At 46.0% G+C, this 21,471-nt stretch overlaps 1 protein-coding gene across 5 annotated transcripts in view; it reads left to right on the forward strand.

Annotated features, from left to right (window-relative positions):
- Window positions 1-21,471, forward strand: part of VSIG10 (V-set and immunoglobulin domain containing 10) — a 235,858-nt gene that overhangs the window by 199,586 nt on the left and 14,801 nt on the right. For 3 of the 5 annotated variants that reach the window (XM_069214491.1, XM_069214492.1, XM_069214496.1), the window contains one exon: window positions 1,625-3,772. In XM_069214491.1, coding sequence (XP_069070592.1) covers window positions 1,625-1,638 — 14 coding nt within the window. In that variant the 3' untranslated portion in view covers window positions 1,639-3,772. Of the gene's footprint in view, window positions 1-1,624; window positions 3,773-4,344; window positions 4,427-21,471 lie in introns of all 5 variants that reach the window. The other 2 variants (XM_069214493.1, XM_069214494.1) reach the window with 1 other exon arrangement.

The raw sequence follows: 21,471 nt of genomic DNA on the forward strand, positions 1-21,471 counted from the left end.
GCTGTTAGTGAATCAGTTCTTTTTATATCTGGCTTTAACTGTAACAGATTTCTATATGTCCTTGTCCTCTACAGAAAAATCTTTAAACTTCAATCTGATCTTCTCTCTTTCCCTGGCCTCCTATATACACAAAAATAAAAAAGCAGCAAATTTCACCTACATTCCCTTAAAAAATTAAACTTTTTCTGTTGTACTCAAATTTAAGGATGACTGGCCACGCATTGGTCGTTCTAGGCTCCGGCAATGCTACTTTTCCAGGTTACCTCAAACCTCACTCAGCTCTCCTTATGCCATCTTGTCTGATTCTCAGTGATTGCCAGTGGCTGCAAGAGTCGAATTAATAGTTGAACGCCCTGTGTGGAAGGCTCTTCAGCTTCGTTACCTTTCATGCTTGGCCTGTCTACTCTACCTCTGGGGTGGAAAAAGAGAACTAAAATTCAGGATTCTGTCTACTTATAAGTACTGAAGTTCAGAACCACCCTAGCCCAACGCCAATCATTTTCTGGAATGACAGCTACATCATGGAACTCGCTTCCAACTGATCTAAGTACCCAACCTTTCCTTATGTCTCTTAGACATAAGGGAAATTTGGGTCACCTAAATGCTCACCAATTCGGCTTTACCTCACTCACAAATGTCTATTTCATCCTACCTAACCATTCATCTTTCCCTTGCTATATACTAGTGCTAAGACATGGTTTGTGCTATTCGTTTGCAAAGCGCCCTTACACATTCTTAGGGGGTTTATAAAAAATACATTTATGTCTTATGTTATTTTCTCTTTGTTCTTGTGTTGTGCATTTGTTAATGTAGTGTAATGTCTTAGTTGTGTTATATTGCTTTTGTAGTCCTGTTACTGTAATGCAGTGTTACATTACCATTGTTGTGGTAGCAGTCTACCGGCTCAAATATGCACAACCATTATTTTCACACATTACCACCTCCTCAAATCTTCTTTAATAAGGCAAAGGTAAAAGGTGTTAACAGCAAGAAGAGTGCTTTTTACCACCAAAGACATGTCAAACTGTAACACGGTATTATATTGCTGCGGTGCTTTTGTATCATTAAATCTTAGCTGAAATCTTTGTGCTTCAGTATGTGCAAGCATTCTTGTCACCTATTAGTACCGCCACAAATCTAATTTCATGATATATTGGTAAATGATGTTTGCACCAAGTACTGTGCCAACCACCACCGATGACGTACTAGTGCTAACCAATCTAATCATACATCTTCATATAGAGTTGTAAATCACTGAATAAGCATGTTCAGGGGTTCATTATGTACATATTTTCTAATCTAAAGGGTAGTGAGTTCGTAGAGCATCTTTCTAGTAAAGGTGTGGAGACCAAAACTGCATTGTTTCACAAAGGTCTGTGTAAAATGTGCCCAGAATGCAAGGGGAGAGTTAGAGATCATCTATGGTGTGTGGTGCCCAAAGAGGTAACAGTATGTGAAGTCTGGGTGTTGCCCATAATCCTGTTTATCACCAAATCCAATGCTTCTGTTTGTTTAGAACAATGCCACGCGACTTAGAGGATGCTCCAAAAACAATGGTTAGATCATTTCAAACAAAATGTTGGCTAGTATTGCTAATGTTCTCGTCTCTCTTTTTACCTTTCAGTGCGCTCACGGTGAGTATCCCTTGCCAAAAAACATAACCATCTTGGTACAAAAAGAAAGACTCAACAGCAAGCGAACTGCATCCAGGCGGTCCAGTTAAGGCTGAGGTGTACAGAGATAAGTATTTACTGACACCTAGAAAAGTGATAAAGATCAGACATTCACTATCCTGCTTCCCAGTGCTTTAATACGGGGAAACCTCAGGTCAGTCAGTCCTCCACTGGAAGTCTCTTGTACGAGAACAAGTATCGTGGAAAAGCGTGGACCCCAAGCAGTGTGCAGACATCACACTATCACAGAGCAAATAATAAAAATAGGCATCGAACGTTGAATTAAACTGTATGCTGATGCTTCTGACTGTAGTGTAATGTCATCAAGAAAAAAGTGTTTTGCACATAAAGCCCCTGAATGCATCCTTGGATGACTGGGGAGCTGTGTGCTTCACATTCACGATTTAGATTCTGCTTTGGGGCTGGACACAGGTTTGCGTAAATCAGGCCCTCACAAGTAATTTCTAAATGTAGTGACAGAGGACTTAGTCTCAGCCACTTTGTTGGTTGGTTAGAGCACCAAATCATAGTTAGCACTAAAAGTAAAGAATAAGGACCAGAATTAATTCTGAAAGTGCATGATTGCCCTATACTTGCTGGGGTCAGCTATGTAGATAGGGTAATGGCTTGATCACAAAGTACTAAGTTGTATATTGCCCCGCAATACCTGTGTGTATTATCAGGCAGACATATGTTTTCATTGGTACCAGGTAGAGAATGCAGCACTATCTGGTACCTAGCGTTTCTCCCCTTTATACTGACCTGCAACTAAATATCTTGCTCTGTTGAGAAGAGGAATCTTGAATGTGCATTCTTAGTTATTCCTTGGCTTCAGCCCCGGTACTTCCTGGAATGGCAGGTATTTATTGTAAAGCTTTTCAGGGGCGCAGTTAATATTGCTGAAAGTGCAGTAGCACAGGGTGCAGGAGACAAGGGGACAACTAAAACATAATTATGGTTGTCTTTTACTATGCAAACAGGTAGGAAAAGAGAACCTATTGTCTCTGCTTTATTATGTCCCCTGACAACCCTTCTACACCCCTTGTGGTGCTTTGTTAATCGGGCTGCAGCTTATTTGTAACTGACCATAGCCTTGTTTAGCATAGAGCATCCACAAACCTGGTGACAATTGGTGACAAATTGTGATGACCACTATTCCAGTGAGATTCAAACCACTGGTGAACAGTTGAAGGTCTTGTACTCTGTGTCCTTTGTGTCAAGTGGGGGAGCCGTCTTCCACCACTTCTTTTAAGGAGTGTTGAGACTGCAAAGTAAGAATTCCACCTTGCTGTCATGAATAAACAGTTTTTGGTGGTGGTGGTTAGGAAGAGCCCACAGCTTGTATGTAGGAAATAACAACCACACATTATGAATGCAAGAGAAGGTCCATACTGGTATAGGAACTATAGCAGCTCGGTATGCAGAAGAACATAGGCTCTTTGTTCCATAAATTAGGTTCTTTCCAACCTGCTAACATGAAGCAGATTGCATGGATATGGAAAATAAACTCACTTATTGCCGCTTAGGCATGTGCCCTGCAAAGAAAAAGATGTAGCTATATCCCAGAGATTATATTTTGAGAAAAAGCAGAGAAAGTGTGGAGGCACAAAGGCTAACCTCCCTTCCCTAAGGCCTTTAGGGAGAGGTTGAAGACTAAATGGTTTGAGGACAAACTCTATTTTCACTCCCTATAAACTATTTCTGTGTACCCTGAACAGGTAGGAAGTTATGTTTGGATATGGAAACCTTTAGCTACAGGGGGCTAAAAAAGCATGTAAAGTCTCCTCCGGCAATTCTCTGTCGAGATTTGCAGTCTAGTGATTTATTGCAGTTCCCTAATTTCAGCTGGACAGTGCGAGGATGGAAATTAATTATATTCTTAAATAGACCATGTTCCACAAGCCTTAAAAATGACAAGTATCTCCCTCTTCTTTTGTGTAGGGCTCATGGAACAGGGGACGTCATGGTGTTAATAGATTCAGATGACGAGGAAGAGATGCCAGAGGAGAAAGTATCTGACAGCAGTGACACAACAACCACAGCCCCAGCAGCAAATGGTAACATCAGACATGCAGTTATCTTCCACCATGTCCCAGAGAGTAAGTACGGTGTAGCACAGAAGCAAAGCCCTACAGTAGAGTAGTAACACTCTCTAACCTACAATTATGGAAAGAATGAGCTGCATAATTATGTCCAGAACCATGGTTTTGAGTTGTCAGTTTGCACTGTGTTTTTCAAGATCTTTTTTGCTTAGCTTGTGCCTGCACGCATTTCAGTTGAGCTCTTTGCATCTACATTTTTAATTATCTAGATGTCTGCCTTTTCTTTTTATGCCTTTCAATCTAACTTCAGGTATTTCATAATCAGCGAGACTGTTTCAATAGTTAGTTCCACTTCTAATTATAGCTAGGTTACCAAGAGTGTCTAACCTTGTTTTTGCTTATTTGCACTTTGGTTTTGTAGATCTTCTGTAGTCTAAATACGTATATTTGTTGGGATTGTCGAAAGGGTCGGGGGGAATCTGTAAGCCAAATAAATCCTTCTTCCTCTTTAGCTTGCTTTGTGTATTTTGGATCCTTTCGACTGAGTGTTGCTAGGTCCTTGCAAGTGCTTACATCGTGTCCTATGTGTCCATAAAATGTAATAATATTTATGTCTTTGAACTGTTTAGACAGGCAGTCCTGTAACTGGCCTTTGAACAAGACAGGAGTTGGTTTTGAGAAAAGCATGGCCACATTACAGCAGATGAGTGGGTAAATATTCATTCAGCCACACAGATTAATTTTACTTATCCATAGGCAAAGCCTGTGGATTTAACGATCTGGTTGATTTTTTTGCTGGTCAATCTGTCTTCACTTTGTTTTAGGTTTTAAATTGGATGTAGCCCAGCACTTTGTGGTGCATTCCATACTCTCGATACCCATTGCCAATATTTGAAATATTAATTATTTTAAGGGGTGGTCGCATCACAACAAATTAAATACGTACAAATATTCCAAATGAATCCTCCTTATTACAAAACTTTGCTGCACAACTTATGATTGATAAAGGCATTCAGTTTACAGCTAGTCAAGATGTTTTGCGGATCTCCCGCTTCCTCAAGGCACTTCTTCTAATTTTGCTAGAATATAATACGGAACGTTATGAGAAAGGTGTCTTTGCGGGAGCCATTTTAAGAGCTTGAAACTCTTTGATAGGCGCCAGTAAGGAAATATAACTTCTTTTAACACAGCCTTCAGAAAGACGGGATTCACAAAACGTGCTGGATGGCTATGAACCGACTATCATATTTTTTAGTATCCTTGGCATGTGGTTGGATTCAGGACACTATTTCTTCCAAAAGATTGTAGCTGTCGTAAATAGCCCTGACATCCAGCTGGTGATGGTAGTATGGATCACTGTACCACGTCAGCCACTTGGTGGAAACAACATACATTTTACATTTTCCAATGTAGGTTACTCTAAAATAGAAAACTCCAGCCAGTTTTTTCTTGAGCCCTGCATAAATTGATCACATCCCAATAGTCCTGGGAACAGTCATCTAGGTCATACTGGAACAAAGAATTAGATTCAAAGTTCTGCTTACTAAGTTATTAATGATATAATATTTTAATAATTATAGAAGGAAACATTGAAGTTTATGTCAAGCAACATTCAAGATGATCTGCTAAACACAATTCAGGCAGCAGCACTAGATCCTTACTTAATGGCTGTGCCTGCTTTCCTGTCATACAAAAGACACTGGAAACTGCCCTGTTCAAGGAGGAGTTTGATCTCCAAGCCTTGCTACTACAAAATTCCTTTGTATATCGGATTCATATTGTAGGGAAGTATACTGAATTTTGGGGAAGGGGAGGGCGATGGCTGTGGGGGGCTGGAGTCCATAAAATGTGGGACATTTCAAAGAAGACTGCCTTTCCAAGGAGGCATTCAGAATTGGAAATAGGCGGTAGCACAATAGAAATGCCAACTACATTTGTGTGACAACCAAATATATGTATCTGCAGTTTGTGAACGTAATTGCAGTTGCAAACTACTGGTCAGTAACTTACCCCCAAGCTGGCGTGATACCAGAATCATGTGGGGGAAGATGTTTTTCTCCTTTGAGAATCATTGTGGGTGGATAATGAGGGGTAGACCATGGTCCAGAGGACCACTCCATGCTACCACTGATGTCCTCCCAACCTGCAAGCATTGTTATTTTTCAAAGGAGCACCTGCACTTTTAACCCCTTCTGTGCCCAGGGCATAATAGTTACGTCCTAGGCTGCAGCACTGCTGTGCCAAGGACGTAACCATTACGTCCTGGGACTGACCCACGGGGAAAGCACTGGTGCTTCCCCCGTGGGCCACCCACCCACAAGCCCCCACTGGGGATGGCAAAGGAATACCTTCCGCTGCCACCCCTGACCCCCCTCCCCCCTAAACACCCCTTTTGGTGATCTGATGATGGCGACACACGCATGGCGAGCCCACGTCATCAGAGCGGGGAATAATATGTGGTGTGTTTTGCGTGGCTCCCACAAGGTTTACTTACCTAAAAGCACTTTTAAATGTTTGATTTATCAATGATATTTAGGGATTTTATTTCATAAAGTCATTTTTTTTTTTTTAACCATTTACTTACCCTCATGCAAAATACAGCCAGTATACCTCAGATGGACTAGTGGGTGGGTGTGCAATATTGTTTTTGTGTTTATCTTTGCTTTTTACCGTACATGCATACTCTCTCCGTAGCGAACACCTTGCCGTCACATCTTTTTTGGAAACTAGTCACTAAAGAAATAATATGTGGTGTGTTTTGTGTGGATCCCACAAGGTTTACTTACCTAGAAGCACTTGTTAATGGTTAATTTATATTTGCGGATTGGCAGACTGGAGTGGGGCTTCCACCCACGGCCAGCCATAGCTCTTAGCCGGTGCCTGGTCATAGCTTCCCCACCCAGCCAGGCCACGTCATAGCTTCCAGACCCAGCCAGAGGCACTGAAGCCTCAGAACTGACACTGGGAAGGAGTTTGTGTACCTTTTGGACTACTTGATGTGTGCGTGTTTTTTGTTTTTGTTTTTGTTCACCCCAATCCAAGGGAAAAACCGGTAATCTTACCATACTCTGAGCTCCATAACCCTGAGTAGAAGGAGTGAATTTGCCCCCTTGAACCTGAAACACTTAAAATGTTTAAAATATCACTAAAACAGGTGCTGGGAGGCTAGAAAGGGGCCAGAGGCACTAAAGGATCAGAGGTGACACTGGGAGGGAGTTTGTATACCTTTTGAGCCATGTGGCGTGTTTTTTTTTGTTCACTTCCATCTAAGGAAAAAACCTGAAATCTTACCCGACTTGGAGCTCCATAGCCCTGGGTAGAAGGAGTGACTTGCCCCCTTGAATCAGAAAAACTAAAAATGTTGAGAATATCACTAAAACTGGTGCTGGGAGGCTAGAAAGGGGCCAAAGGCACTGAAGGCGCAGAACTGATATTGGGAAGGAGTTTGTATACCTTTTGGACCATGTGGCGTGGTGTTTTTTTGTTCACTTCCATCTAAGGGAAAAACAAAAATCTTACCCGACTTTGAGCTCCATAGCCCTGGGTAGAAGGAGTGACTCTGCCCCGTTGAACCAGAAAAACTCAAAATGTCCAAAATATCACTAAAACTGGTGCTGGGAGGCTAGAAAGGAGCCAGAGGCACTGAAGGCTCAGAACTGACATTGGGAAGGAGTTTGTATACCTTTTGGACCATGTGGCGTGTTTGTTTTTGTTCACTTCCATCTAAGGGAAAAACCTGAAATCTTACCCGACTTGGAGATCCATAGCCCTGGGTAGAAGGAGTGACTTTGCCCCCTTGAATCAGAAAAACGCAAAATGATGAAAATATCACTAAAACAGGTGCTGGGAGGCAATGAAGGGGCCTAAGGCACTAAAGGATCAGAGGTGACACTGGGAAGGAGTTTGTATACCTTTTGGGCCATGTGGAGTGTTTTTTGTTTTTTTTGTTCACTTCCATCCAAGGGAAAAACCTTACCCGACTTGGAGCCCCATAACTCTGGTTAGAAGGAGTGACTTTGCGCCCTTGAACCAGAAAAACTCAAAATGATGCAAATATCACTAAAACAGGTGCTGGAAATGGGCCACAGGCACTGAAGGCCCAGGAACTGATACTGTGAAGGGGCTGATGTACCTTTTTGGGCCATGTGAATGTTTTATTTGTTCACTTCCATCCAAGGGAAAATCCTGAAATATTACGCGACTTATAGCTCCATAGCCCTGGGTAGAAGGAATACTTTGTCCCCCTAACCCCTTCTGTGCCTAGGACGTAATGGTTATGTCCTCGTCTGCAGCACTGCTGTCTGGTATGGACCCTGCTGAGGGCTTCTCAAACCTCTCCCAGGCTCCTCTTCTTCCTCCGGGTGAGGGGGGGGGGTTGCTAGGCCTGAACCTGGTGGGGGAGTACAAGAGTCCTCTCCGGTCTGCAGCCACCCTCCCCTGTGTAGTGACTGCCTTCACCAAACCATGGGCTCAGGGTGCTGCCTTTGGGTGGGTGCCTTCCACCTTCCTGGAGCCCGGGCACGGGGAGACCAGGAAGCTTAAGCCCGGACTGCCCCACACCCTCTCCCTACTGGCCAGCCCATTTTCCTTGACTATTAAGCTTACAGAACCCTGGGTGGAGACAAAAGTCTGAGTTAGCCCGGCAGCCCATCCCGCCGGCCATCTGGTTGCCCAGCCGGTGGGCCATCTGGTTGGATTGCCAAGCAAGCAGATGGTTGAGGACTCGGAGATGGCCTGGGATGACCCAGCGGGCAGAGTGACCAGGCAGAATGGCAGTCACCCCTGCAAAGACAAGAGCGGCCGTGTACTCTGAAAGGCTCCTTCCCAGGGCAGCTTGGCTCTTGGTGACTTGTGTGGACCAGGGATTCCCACCCTGACCATCTGGTCACCCTGCTGACTTGCAAGGGATTGTGGCCCCCATCTCTGCACCGAGTGCCGCAGGGCGGGAGGGGGAGGCCCCCGGGTCGGGTGCCACGTGGTGGAGGCAGCCTCCCACAGACCCGCAGCCCCCTGCCTCCCCACCAGCCTGGTGGCCGGGGAACCTTGGTGTGGTGGTGGGGGGACACGAGGGCCCACAGACAGAGACAAAATCTTGGCTCATGATGACTTTCAATAAGCTCTGATACTTAAGAAACCCTGAACCAGAATCAGGTCATTTACAAATGATTTAGCATGGGGTGCCAACGAATATGCGGTGCAGTAAGGGCGATGGAGGCGGCCCCCTTCTGTCCGCATCTGCTTATATTCAGCAGGTTGCCATGCCTGATCTGAGGTCGTAGTCAGATGCCAAAGCAGTAGTGAAAGCCAGGACCATTATCCCCTGGGCTGCAGGGGACAGGGAATCATGGCAGCACACCCTTTTTCCTGGATTGAACCCGAGGCCAGCAGTTGGCCCACCCCACCCCCAGAGCACCAGCCACAGAGGTGTGCATAGGCAACCCTGGAACACCACAGACAACCGCATGCAGCCAGGCACCCCAGGATGTGCCCAGGGCAGACCGGTCCCCTGCCCATACACTGCCAAGGCAGGGTGGCAAGGTTAGGTGCACTGGCAGCATACCTCAATGACAGGACCAAGGGTAGGATACTGCTGCAGGCAATCAGGGGGTCTGACCTTGGAGGGGGGGGGCAAAGGGAGCAGAGCTACCCTGCAACAGCACCAGCTGTGCCCTGGGAAAGTCCCAGGGCAATTGACAATCAAGCAACCCTTAGACAGGCAGGAGTAACCCGGGCCACAAGATGCGACATGATCAATGTCCTGTGTGTGCAGCAGAGGTGGGAGGAAAGCAGCAAGGGAGTGTCCCCCCACCTGCACACCAGCTATCCCCCACCAGATCTTGACCCCTGCATGTTGAGAGTCACTGGCTTAAGGCGGCTGCCCTGAGCTGTGCCAGTGGGCTGGGGGATAGCCCACTGCCCTGGCCAGAGGTGCGAGAAGGGAAGAGTCCCCCCTCTAACACACTTTGACCGAGGGGAGACAGGGTTCCCTCACAGCCCCAGCTCCTCCTCATCCAGGCCGCCCTGCCACCTGAGAAGGGCCAATCTTCAGTCAGCCAAAGCCCAGGCAGGCTGGGAATTAGGTGCGGCAGAGCCCATGCAGCAGGGCTTTCAGGGGGGTGGTCCCAGTCTGGGGAGACACTCCAATTCAGTTTCCCTCCCAGGGTCATGCTGTGTGATAGTGGGTTCCATCTCAGGAGGGGCTTTTTGTCTTGCCACTCCTGGGCAGAGGAGCCCACCCCACGCGCAGTCTTCTCCCAAGCGCCCCAGTGGCCGCAGACCTTTACGTTAGCTAGGAAGCACGAGGAGAGGGCCAGGCCCTGTGCCTACAGGTGTTCCATTCTTGGAGGCGGCCAAGGGCTTCGGTCTGGCGCCGTCAGTCTCTCGGGCCGCTCCGCCGTTAATGATCCTTCTGCAAGTTCACCTACGGAAATCTTGTCATGACTTTACTTCCTCTAGATAGTCAAGTTTGATCATCTTCTTGGTGCTCCACCAGGGCCTCTGCCGACCCCGATCCAAAAACCTCACTAAACTATCAAATCGATAGGCGCAACGGGCGGTGTGTACAAAGGGCAGGGACTTGCTCAACGCAAGCTTAAGACCCGCACTTACTGGGAATTCCTTGTTCATGGGAAATAATTGCAGTCCCCCAATCCCTATCATGAACGAGGTTTGGCAGGTATCCCGTACCTGTCCGCAAAGGGTAGACACATGCTGATCCATTCAGTGTAGCGCACATGCAGCCCCAGACATCTAAGGGCATCACAGACATGTTATTGCTCGATCTATTGTGGCTGAACGCCACTTGTCCCTCTAAGAAGTTGGACGCCAACCGCTGGGGGTCGCGTAACTAGTTAGCATGGAGGAGTCACACTCGTTGTCAGAATTATCCAGACAAATCGCTCCACCAACTAAGAATGGCCATGCACCACCACCCACAGATTTGAGAAAGAGCTATCAATCTGTCAATCCTTTCCGTGTCTGGGACAGGTGAGGTTTCCCATGTTAAGTCAAATTAAGCCACAGGCTCCATTCCTGGCGGTGCCCTTCCATCAATTCCTTTAAGTTTCAGCTTTGCAGCCATACTCCCCCGGAACTCAAAGACTTTGGTTTCCCAGAAGCTGTTCGGCGGGCCATGGGAATAGCACCACCAAATCACTAGTCGGCATCCTTTATGGTCGGAACTACAACGGTATCTGATCGTCTTCAAACCTCCGACTTTCATTCTTGATTAACAAAAACATTCTTGGCAAATGCTTTTGCTTTGGTCCGTCTTGCACCAGTCCAAGAATTTCATCCCTAGTGGCACAATACGAATGCCCCAGCCGTCCCTCTTAATCATTGCCCCAGTTCCGAAAACCAACAAAATAGAAACCAGAGTCCTATTCTATTATTCCTAGATGAAGTATTCAGGCGACCGGCCTGCTTTGAACACAAATTTTTTCAAAGTAAATGCTTTGGACCCCCAGGACACTCAGTCAAGAGCATCAGGGGGCACCGAGAGACAGAGGCTGGGACAGGAGGTAGCTCAGCTCACAGCAGACCTCCAGCTCGAGCCCAAGATCCAACTACAAACTTTTTAACTGCAGCAATTTTAAAATACGCTATTGGAGCTGGAATTACCGCAGCTGCTGGCACCAGACTTGCCCTCCAATGGAACCTCGTTAAAGGATTTAGAGTGTACTACTTCCAATTATAGGGCCTCAAAAGAGTCCTGTTTTGTTATTTTTCGTCACTACCTCCCAAAGTCTGGATTGGGTAATTTGCTCATCTGCTGCCTTCTTTGAGTGTGGTAGCTGTTTCTCAGGCTCCCTCTCTGAAATCGAACCCTGATTCCCCATTACCCGTGGTCACCATGGTAGGCACAAAAAGTACAATCAAAAGTTGATAAGGCAGACATCCAAATGTGTCATCACTGTCATGGGGACGTGTGATCGGCCTGAGGTTATCTAGAGTCACTAAACTGGCCAGGCAAGCCCGGATTGGTCTTGGTCTGATAAAAGCACGCCTCCTGGGAGGTCAGCGTTCGTCAGCATTTATTAGCTCTAGGATTACCACAGTTATCCAAGTAACAGATGGAGCGATCAAAGTAACCATAACTGATTTAATGAGCCATTCACATTTTCACTGTACCGGCCATGTGTACTTACACGTGCATGGCTTAATCTTTGAGATGAGCATATGCTACTGGAAGGATCAACCAGGTAGCTGCACCTGCTGGATGGGGGGGGACCACATGTCTGTCTTGGACCGAGCTTCATACCCCAGAGGGGGAAGCCTGTTGCTGAGAAGCCTCTGCCTGGGGCTTTCTAGGGACAACAGGGCAGTTGCACAGGCACCGGCAGGCACCAGCCATCTCCACAGGAGAGAGACAGCCAGGCTAAGATGCAGCCTGAGTGAGAGACAGGGGTGCCTGCCGGCCTTGGCCACCAGAGGCACCCCACGAAATGGTAATTCTGAGATGCTGCGGAAATGTTCTGGGTGGAGGAGGGTGCTAGCACACAGGTGCCTGGACTGGCAGGCAGCTTGCAGGACCTGGCACCACCCAATCCCTTCCACACTGGTCAGACTGATGGAGGGGCACAAGCTGTCAGGCTGCTTGGCCTTCGCTCTGCCAGATAAGGGAAGGACCTCTGCGAACAGATGGTCCCGGGGGGGTGGGGGGGGGGTCGAAGCTCTTTGCTTGAAACAACAGCAGAGGCTGGCCAAGCAGTTCATCCCCAAATGGACCACATTTGCCCAATTGACCAGAGTACAATGCTGGCTGAACCCTCTTCCCCAGTGGGAAGAGGGGATGGGGGCAGGAGTTGTTGGGGGGGGCAGGCCACCGTGTATGGGGATGTCAGTTTGCTCTCTGGGAAACCAGGTTCGGAGGAAAGATTCATCAGACAGCGCTGCAAGGTGTCTGCACACCCGGGCCCCAGGGCAGGCCAACCCTGGCCCGGGCCCTGGTATCGCCCGGTGAGAACCACTGGACCACAAGGGGGTCTGGCATACCTTGTCCCTAGTAATCTGGAGGAAGGCTACCCCCCCCCTTTCTTGTACTCTGTGCACACCGAGGGACAGAGGGGACCACCGATGAGAAAGCAACGAACCTCCTGGAGCCTTGGCTGGGCTTGAGGAAGCAAATGAGCCCTCATCGGGAGTTCCAGGGCATCCTGGCCATCTGGACGTGCCATAGAAACACATGGAGCACAACCAGATGACCCGAGTTGTCCAAGCGACCAGATGGCCAGGCCACATGGACGTAAGGCTCTCCAGGAGCCTTGGCCTCGGGGGCCGGAAGACAGAGATCGGGATGGGGGCACCCACCCCGCGGCAACCCGGCCATCTGGACGTGCCATAGGAATGCATGAAGCGTGACCAGATGGCTGGGCTCAGAGAATACACATCTGGTCGCACTGTGCCTTAACATAAGGAGCCTGTGCTCTCCCCTACAGGGAATGGAGACCCTTTGGACTGGGTTCTTAGAGCCCCCGCTGGCCCTCAGGTACAGGGCTCCGAGGTGGGCCTCGACGGACCTCTGTCCCGGGCCTCCGAGGGCTCTTTACATGCTGACGAAGCCCTCCTGAGGCTTGCAGGACTCCAACCCGGGCACTTTCCCACCCGGCAGGCTGGAGGACGAAGCCCAGGATGGGGGCTCTCACCCTGGGGCCCCTGAACCGACAGGAGAAGCCTCCGCCCTCCACCAGCCCAATGGACTCCCAGCCCCTTCATGGTGCGGCAGGCTGGAGGAAGGGAGTGTTTAGTTATTATCAGGCAGTCATCCAGCTAATAATTCACAGTTTTATATATTTCACAGTATATAACAGTCGTTCATTATTCAATCCTCACAACAATACATATTAAAATTGCTTATTATAAACGTCTGGCTTTATGATACCACCAATGCTTCCAATTCGTTTCATGTGTTTTTTATTTAAATTCCTCACAGTCCATATATGCGCCTATGTGGCATCCACATTGATCCTTGTAACTTATGAAAGTCCAACATAAATCCTTTAAATATCCATCCAGATGCCAAATCACATAAACTTTGCATTAGATCTCCACGTTACATCAGCCATATATCCGTCAAATCAGCAGTGAATCCTTACGTCTCAACTGTAATTCCCTATTACCTCCCCTGGGGTCCACAGGAATATATTCCAAACCAAAAAAATGTATATTTGCATAGCCATTTTGATTAGTACAAGACAGTATATGTTGTACAGTGGGATATCTCTCATCCATTTGTTTTAATGCCCTCAAGTGTTCACCAATTCTTACTCTCAATTGACGTATCGTGCTGCCAACATATATACGTTCACATTTGCATTTTATTATATATATTACATATTTTGTGCCACAGGTCATATGTGATCTTAATTGATAGATATTTCTGCCACAGTCAACATATTCTTTTATGCCATGACAAGCCCATTTACAAACACCGCAATGACCACAATTATAAAAACCTAAATTCTTTGTTGTAAGCCAATTCTCCTCGGTCTTTGGTCTTGAGTAGGTCCAACACAACAAATTATTTAATGATCTTCCTCTTCTATATGTAATTAGCAGATCTGACGAGGTAAAGGTATTCAAAACATTGTCTTGTTTAAGGATATTCCAATGTCGTTTCATCATCTTTCTCATAGTATACGCACTATCAGTGTAGTCCATGATCATTTGTACCTTGTTAGTATCCATCTCTCAAGCCTATAAGCTTGGTAATAAGGTCTCCATCCTCTTGATTTTCTTGATCCTCTCTTGTGCAGCCTTAATAGTATTCCTATTATATCCTCTTTGTTCAAAACATACAGTCATATCTTGTATGCATTTTTCAAAATCAATATCTCTGCTACAATTACGTCTTGCCCTCACTAGCTCCCCAAATGGAATCGCTTGTATTTGGTGCTTCGGGTGTGCGCGAGATGCATGTAATATTGCATTGTACAAAGTGGGTTTTCTGAACATTCTGCTGTGAATCTAATCCTCATTGATGAATAGCTCTACATCTAGAAATTCTATTTTGTGTTTACTATATTAGAAGGTAAACCTAATATTCACATCATTATTATTTAAATAATCACAAAATTCAATGAGTTGCTCTGTATTGCCTGTCCATATCATAAAACAATAGTCAATGAATCATCCCCAGTATAATATATAGTCTTGCCATTCACTGGCACCAGGTCCCCAGACCCACCTCTCCTCAAACCATCCCATGAAGAGATTGGCATAAGAAGGGGAGAATCTGGCTCCCATTGCCACTCCTTGTTTTTGTCTGTACCATTGGTCATTAAAAAGGAACACATTGTGATTCGAAATTAACTCCACCATATTCAGGATCATTTCTGTATGTTTGAGCAGACTTATTGATCTACGATTTAACATATACCTCAATGCCTCAAGACCTACTCCATGTTTAATGCTCGAATATAATGCCACCACGTCTAAAGTTACTAACATCATATCTGTCTCCCATTGTATGTTTCCCAGCAGTCCTAATATGTGTTTAGTATCTCTAATGTAGGATGGTAGGTTGACCACTAGTGGTTGTAAAAAAATTTCAACAAATTCTGAGATTTTCTCCGTGGGTCCCCCAATCCCTGAAATAATTGGTCTCCCAGGGGGAAACAGGAGATTTTTATGTATTTTTGGTAAAGTGTAGAAGCATGGATAGCTGGGTCGATCTACTTTCAAATACATGTATTCTTCTTCATCCAATAAGCCTTGCTGATACCATGTTCCAAATAGACTGTTGATTATACTCGTAAGGCTATGTATTGGATTGGAGGGGAAGAATTTCATAGCATAGCAATCTTTATCATTTAACCGTCTATAAATGCCCTCATCATAGTCTCTCTTGTTCATAAAAAAAATATTACCACCTTTGTCGGCTTGTCTAAATATTATGTCCTCATCTTCTTGTAACAAGATTAAGGCCTGCCACACCTTCCTAGTGAGATTGTTCCTCATTTTTCTATTCTGTTTTAGACAAGTGTTCTCTATAATCCCTAATTACGGATTGATAGAAAACTTCAATGTTACTATCGTTGCCACTAGTTTCATGTAGATCTGAAAAGATATTTAAATAATTTAGTAGTTTTTGAGTGATAGTAGGTATTCCCTCATAGTCCGTAATGGACATTATGGTTGCTGTATCATGTATATCTTATTTTGTCAATTCACTGTATTCAATCTCCTTTCTGATAGGATCAGAGTTCTGTCCCAGTTGCTTCTTAATTTCAAAGAATCTCTTAAGTTTCAAACATCTCACATATTTGAAAACATCAATTTGCTGTTTGCAAAGGTCTCCCTTGTTCGTGGGGCAGAATCCTAATCCTTTACTAAGCAACAAGATCATATCTGTAGTTAAGTGTTCATCTGAGAAATTAATTAAATTAATTTGCTGCCCTGTCACAGGCCTTGTGCCTTCCTGGCCCAAGATCTCGTTTTCATTCCTCTTCTCTGTATGACGTTTCTTCCCTCTCTGTCCCCTCCTGGTTTGCCTGTTGCTTCTCTTCTTTATTGTTGGTTCCCTTTTTTTATTCTCAATATCTCCTGTGAAAAAGAACTCCCATTCGTGGGATCTGCACTTGTACTTGCTTCTCTCCTAATATTGTCACTCTCACATATTGATCCATTACCCACTGACGATGAATCAGAGCTTAAAGAGGAAATTGAAGGGGTTTTAATATTGGTCTCCTTGGCTAAATAATCAGATTTCCTAGCGAAAGTAAAAACTCTGCCATTCAAATAATTTGTCCCTTTTTAGCTTCCTTGCTTTTCTTTGTTTAATTTCTTCTTGATGGTGAGTTAAAATACCATTCAATATTTCATAGTTTTTCCAGTAGACCAGTATCTTTGATTTCTTGTTCTAATATTTCTATTTCTGCCTGTACTTTGAAAACCTTCCTGTCAGCACTTTCAATGAGGATATCCATTAATCTCATGGCACTTGATGTTAATTCTTTGTCCCATCGTGTTAATAGATCTAAGTCCAAATCATCGTATGTTGGGAAAATCTGTGACCTGAGACCTCTAGGGACTCTATTGAGTTTCTTATACTGTTTCAATGTCATCCCATTCCACCATCTTGACATTTCAGTCTTTTTTAGTTTCTCTGATCTCCTAAATTTCTCCGATAAGTTTTGTTTGTGTGTCTGGTACCCACTACTCATTGCTTCTTGTAAAGTATGACCTCTCAGTAAATTGCTGGATAAATCTTCGGCCATTTTCTCCCTCTCCATTGTGTATGTTTTTTTTAAAGAATCAAGACGGAGCTGCCTACTCCCAAGTAATCTTAATATATTAAGGGAAGTTTTCACAGAGTATAATGGCGCTTCCTGCCCTTGATTCACTCATTTGTTAGCCTAGAAGGTGCACTGAACAGGGTGAACACCCCCAAAAATACCCTGTATACCAGCAAAACAATTTATTGCAGGTAAGTTACATTTAGTTATTATCAGGCACTCATCTTGTTAATAATTCACAGTTTTATATATTTCACAGTATATAATCAGTATTCATTGATAACAGTCATTCATTATTCAACCCTCACAACAATACATATTAAAATTGCTTATTATAAACGTCTGGCCTTATGATACTACCAATGCTTCCAATTTGTTTCATGTGATTTTTATTTAAATTCCTCACAGTCCATATATGCGCCTATGTGGCATCCACATTGATCCTTGTAACTTATGAAAGTCCAACATAAATCCTTTAAATGTCCATCCAAATTCCAAATCATTTACCTTTGCGTTAGATCTCCACATTACATCAGCAATATATCCGTCAAATCAGCCAGTGAATCCTTACATCTCAACTGTAATTCCCTATTACCTCCCCTGGGGTCCACAGGAATATATTCCAAACCAATTTTTTTTATATTTGCATAGGTATTTTGATTAGTACAAGACAGTATATGTTGTACAATTGGATATCTCTCATCCATTTGTTTTAATGCCCTCAAGTGTTCACCAATTCTTAGTCTCTATGGATGTATCGTGCTGCCAACATATATGCGTTCACATTTGCATTTTATGATATATATTACATATTTTTTGCCACAGGTCATATGTGATCTTAATAGATAGATATTTCCGCTACAGTCAAGGAGGAAGGGAGTGCCCACCCCAGGGCCTGGTAAGGGCTCATGAATTCTGCCATGCAGGTAAGGCCTCCCTGGGCTTTACAGGACCCCGTCCCAGGCTATTTGCCACCCAGCAGGGCAGCGAACAAAGCCCAGGCAAGGGGTTCCTACCCTGGGGCGTGCCACAGCCCTGACCTGGGGCCCCTCAACCCAAACTAGCAGGGGCAGCCTCCCTTGGCCCAGTATATGCCAAGGCCTTCCAGGGTACGGCAGGCTGGAGGAAGGGAGCACCCACTCCAGGCTCTGGGACGTCAGTTTGCTCTGTGGGAAACCAGGTTTGGAGGAGAGACCCATCAGATAGGGCTGCAAGGTGGCTGCACTCCCGGGCCCCAGTCCTGAAACCACTGGACCCCAAGGGGGTCCGGAGTAGCCTGTCCCTATTACCTGGAGGAAGGCTAACTCCCTTTCTTGTACTCAGTGCACACTGCGGGACGGAGGGGTCTGTCGGCAAGAACGCACCCAACCCCGTGGAGCCCTGGCTGGGCTTGAGGAAGCAAATAAGCCCTCATCAGGACATCTGGGGGCCTGGGGGCCTGGGGCCCCTGAACTCAAACCAGAAGGGGAAACCTCCCCGGGCCTGGTGGACACCCAGGCCTGGGACCCTCAGGGTACGGCAGGCTGGAGGAAGGGAGCGCACCAGGGCCCGGTGGTGGCCCGGCCAGGGCTCCTGAACCCGAACTGGCAGGCGAAGCCTCCCTGGGCCCGGTACACTCCCAGGTCTAGGCCCCTCAGGGCATGGCTGGCTGGAGGAAGGGAGTGCCCATCCTAGGACCCGGCAGGGGCCATGGGTCCTGTCAGAGCTCTCTGAACACAGCCGTGCATGGGAGTCCTCCCAAGACCCTGTCCCGGGTGCCCTGCCACCTGGTGGGCTGGAGGGCAAAGCCAGGACAGGGGCTCCCACACCGGGGCCCACCTGTGCCCCTGAACCCAGACTGGCAGTGGAAGCCTCGCTTGGCCCGGTGGTCTCCCAGCCCTGGGCCCATCAGGGTACGGCAGGCTGGAGGAAGGAAGGGCCTGCCCCAGGGCCCAGTGGGGGCCCAGCTAGGGCCCCTGAACCCAAGTTGGCAGGAAAGCCTCCCTGGGCCCGTTGGACTCCCAGGCCTGGGCCCTTCAGAGTACGGCAGGCTGGAGGAAGGGAATGCCTGTCCCAGGGCCCAGTGGGGCCTGGCCGGGGCTCTCTGAACACGGCCATGCAGGGGATGCCTCCCTGGACCCTGTCCTCCCTGGTGCCATGCCACACGGCATGCTGGAGGACAAAGCCTAGGACGGGGGTTCCCATCCCAGGACCTGACAGAGCCCTGGCCCGGGGCCCCGGAACTCGAACCAGAAGGGGGTGCTTCACTGGGCCCAGCGGACTCCCAGGCCTGGGCCACTGAGGGTACGGCAGGCTGGAGGAAGGGAGTGCCCATCCCGGGGCCCGGGACTCGGTCAGGGCTCACGTTTTTCTCACATTTCTGTCTGGTATCACCGGGCCAGCACAAATTTCCTAACACCCACCATTCCCCTCAGTCTACTGAGTAAAATGATACCTCGCTTGTGTGGGTGGGCCAAGTGCCTGCAACAGGGAAAGGCCAAAAAATGTGTAGAGATTGAGGGATATCACAGTTGATAAGTGCAATTTTTTAAAATGTTTTTACACTGACACTGCTTTGGGCACCCACACAAGGGAGGTGGTTTTTTGGGATCCACCATTGTTTTCAGATCCATATCTATTGCTAACTGGAAGAAGGTTGAAAAGCACAAAAAATAGGAAAAATTGGGAATGACCCAGTAAAATGCCAAAATGGTGTTGAAAAATGTATGTTTCTGATTCTGGTCTGCCTGTTCCTGAAAGCTGGGAAAATAGTTGTTTCAGCACTGCAAACCCTTCGTTGATGCCATTTGCAGGGAAATAACCAGATGGTTTCTTCTGCAGCACTTTTTTCTTGTTTTTCCCCTAAATTCCAAATTTTAGCTGTATTTTGGCTAATTTCTTTTCCCCATCGGGGGAATCCACAAACTCGGGATAACTTTAGAATCTCCAGGATGTTGAAAAAAATGGAGGCAAATTTGGCATGTATTGCTTATGTGGACAAAAAGTTATGGGGGCCTAAGTGCAAACTATCCGAAATAGCCAAAAAAAAGGCTGGGCACAGGAAGGGGAAAAGGCTTGGCAGCGAAGGTGTTAAGGCATGTACACTTCTTTGAAAACACAAGCCATGGCAAAGTCAATGAGTCTGGCCTTGGCATGTTGGTGCAACAGTTAATATATATATTTTTACCTTTTATTGAAAGCATGTGCAAATAAGAAAAAAAAAGAAAAAACATACACCACAATCTAAATGTGACCATCACATGCTTGCAACAAAAAAATAATTTAAGAAACATTCACTGATATGAATGTTTTAAGTGATTTTTAAAACAAACCTTTTTGTTGTGCATGCATTTTCCCATTAATTTTTGTGAAGGCAACAAGACAACATAATCATACTCAGAATCCAGACAGGTATGATGTCATAATGTCAATCAAACTCTTCTTAACAGCAACTTTAAACAAGCATTTGCAATGCAATGGGTATCGCGTTTGCTTGATTTAGAATTGTTAACGTTGTAAACTCCTAACTGGACTTTTCCTGCCACATACTTTGAAAATGAAAAGTAAAGCAGCTGGCATAAGCGAGCCGATTCAAAGCGCTACAGCCGCCATGAGCGTGGAGGAGAGGCACAAAAGGAAAAAGAAGTTCGGTCACAGTCAAACGTACCAGCAAACTTGCAATTATCCTTTTAACAGGGTCGGTGGCCAAGGTGGTAACAAAACTGCCCCAAAGAGGGACAAATGTAAAGCGTTTATCAATGATAAAGAAGAATTTTTGAAAGGCAAGCCCACAAACGAGTGATAGGAATGGGCATGCAGTGGACGTGGTTAAAAGCCCACAAATATATTACAACACATTAGAGCGCTTGAGCACTCGACCTAAAAAAAGAATACAGCAGATTTTACCTTAATTCTAATTCAAGAGCAAACTGAAAGCCCATCCTGAATCTCCAAACCGTAACAAATGCCTTGTATTTTCATCAGAAAATGTGTCAACCCTGTTTTCACTTGGGTTCTCTCCTCTTTGTATACATCTCTACGCCCATTCCCTGCTCATTCTTTCCCGTAGCCACAAGAGGGATCTCCAGTCTCTTTCTCCGCTGAGAGCGCACCGAGAGAGCCGACTGCTCATCCCTAGATGGTGGAAGCTGACTTCACATCTGTGGGCACACTTGCTGTTATAATGATAATAAAACAAGAGGCACAAGGAAACTAATGAAAGACGAGAGAGTTTAGTTCGACTTGCGCAAAATGTTAATATTCAAGAACTTGATCAATGATCAGATTTCATAGTGTGAATCAGTGCTTAATTTGTGCTTGTTGTTTCGGTGTGGGGCACCAGCGCTTATTTTTGAGGGCCACACTTATTTTTCTGCCTCAAGCATTTACTGCGAGCAAAAGACAAATGGGAAAGACAAAAGAAGAAGAGAAACGAAAAAGCATCACAACGGGAGAAAGCAGAAAGCTGCAAAGATGAGTGGCAGAGAGTGGCTGTAAATGGATTGAAGAGGCCACAGGTGGCTTCAGGATTACGCTGCCTCA

This window comes from Pleurodeles waltl, chromosome 11 (genome assembly GCF_031143425.1).
Source record: "Pleurodeles waltl isolate 20211129_DDA chromosome 11, aPleWal1.hap1.20221129, whole genome shotgun sequence".
NCBI lineage: Eukaryota > Metazoa > Chordata > Amphibia > Caudata > Salamandridae > Pleurodeles > Pleurodeles waltl.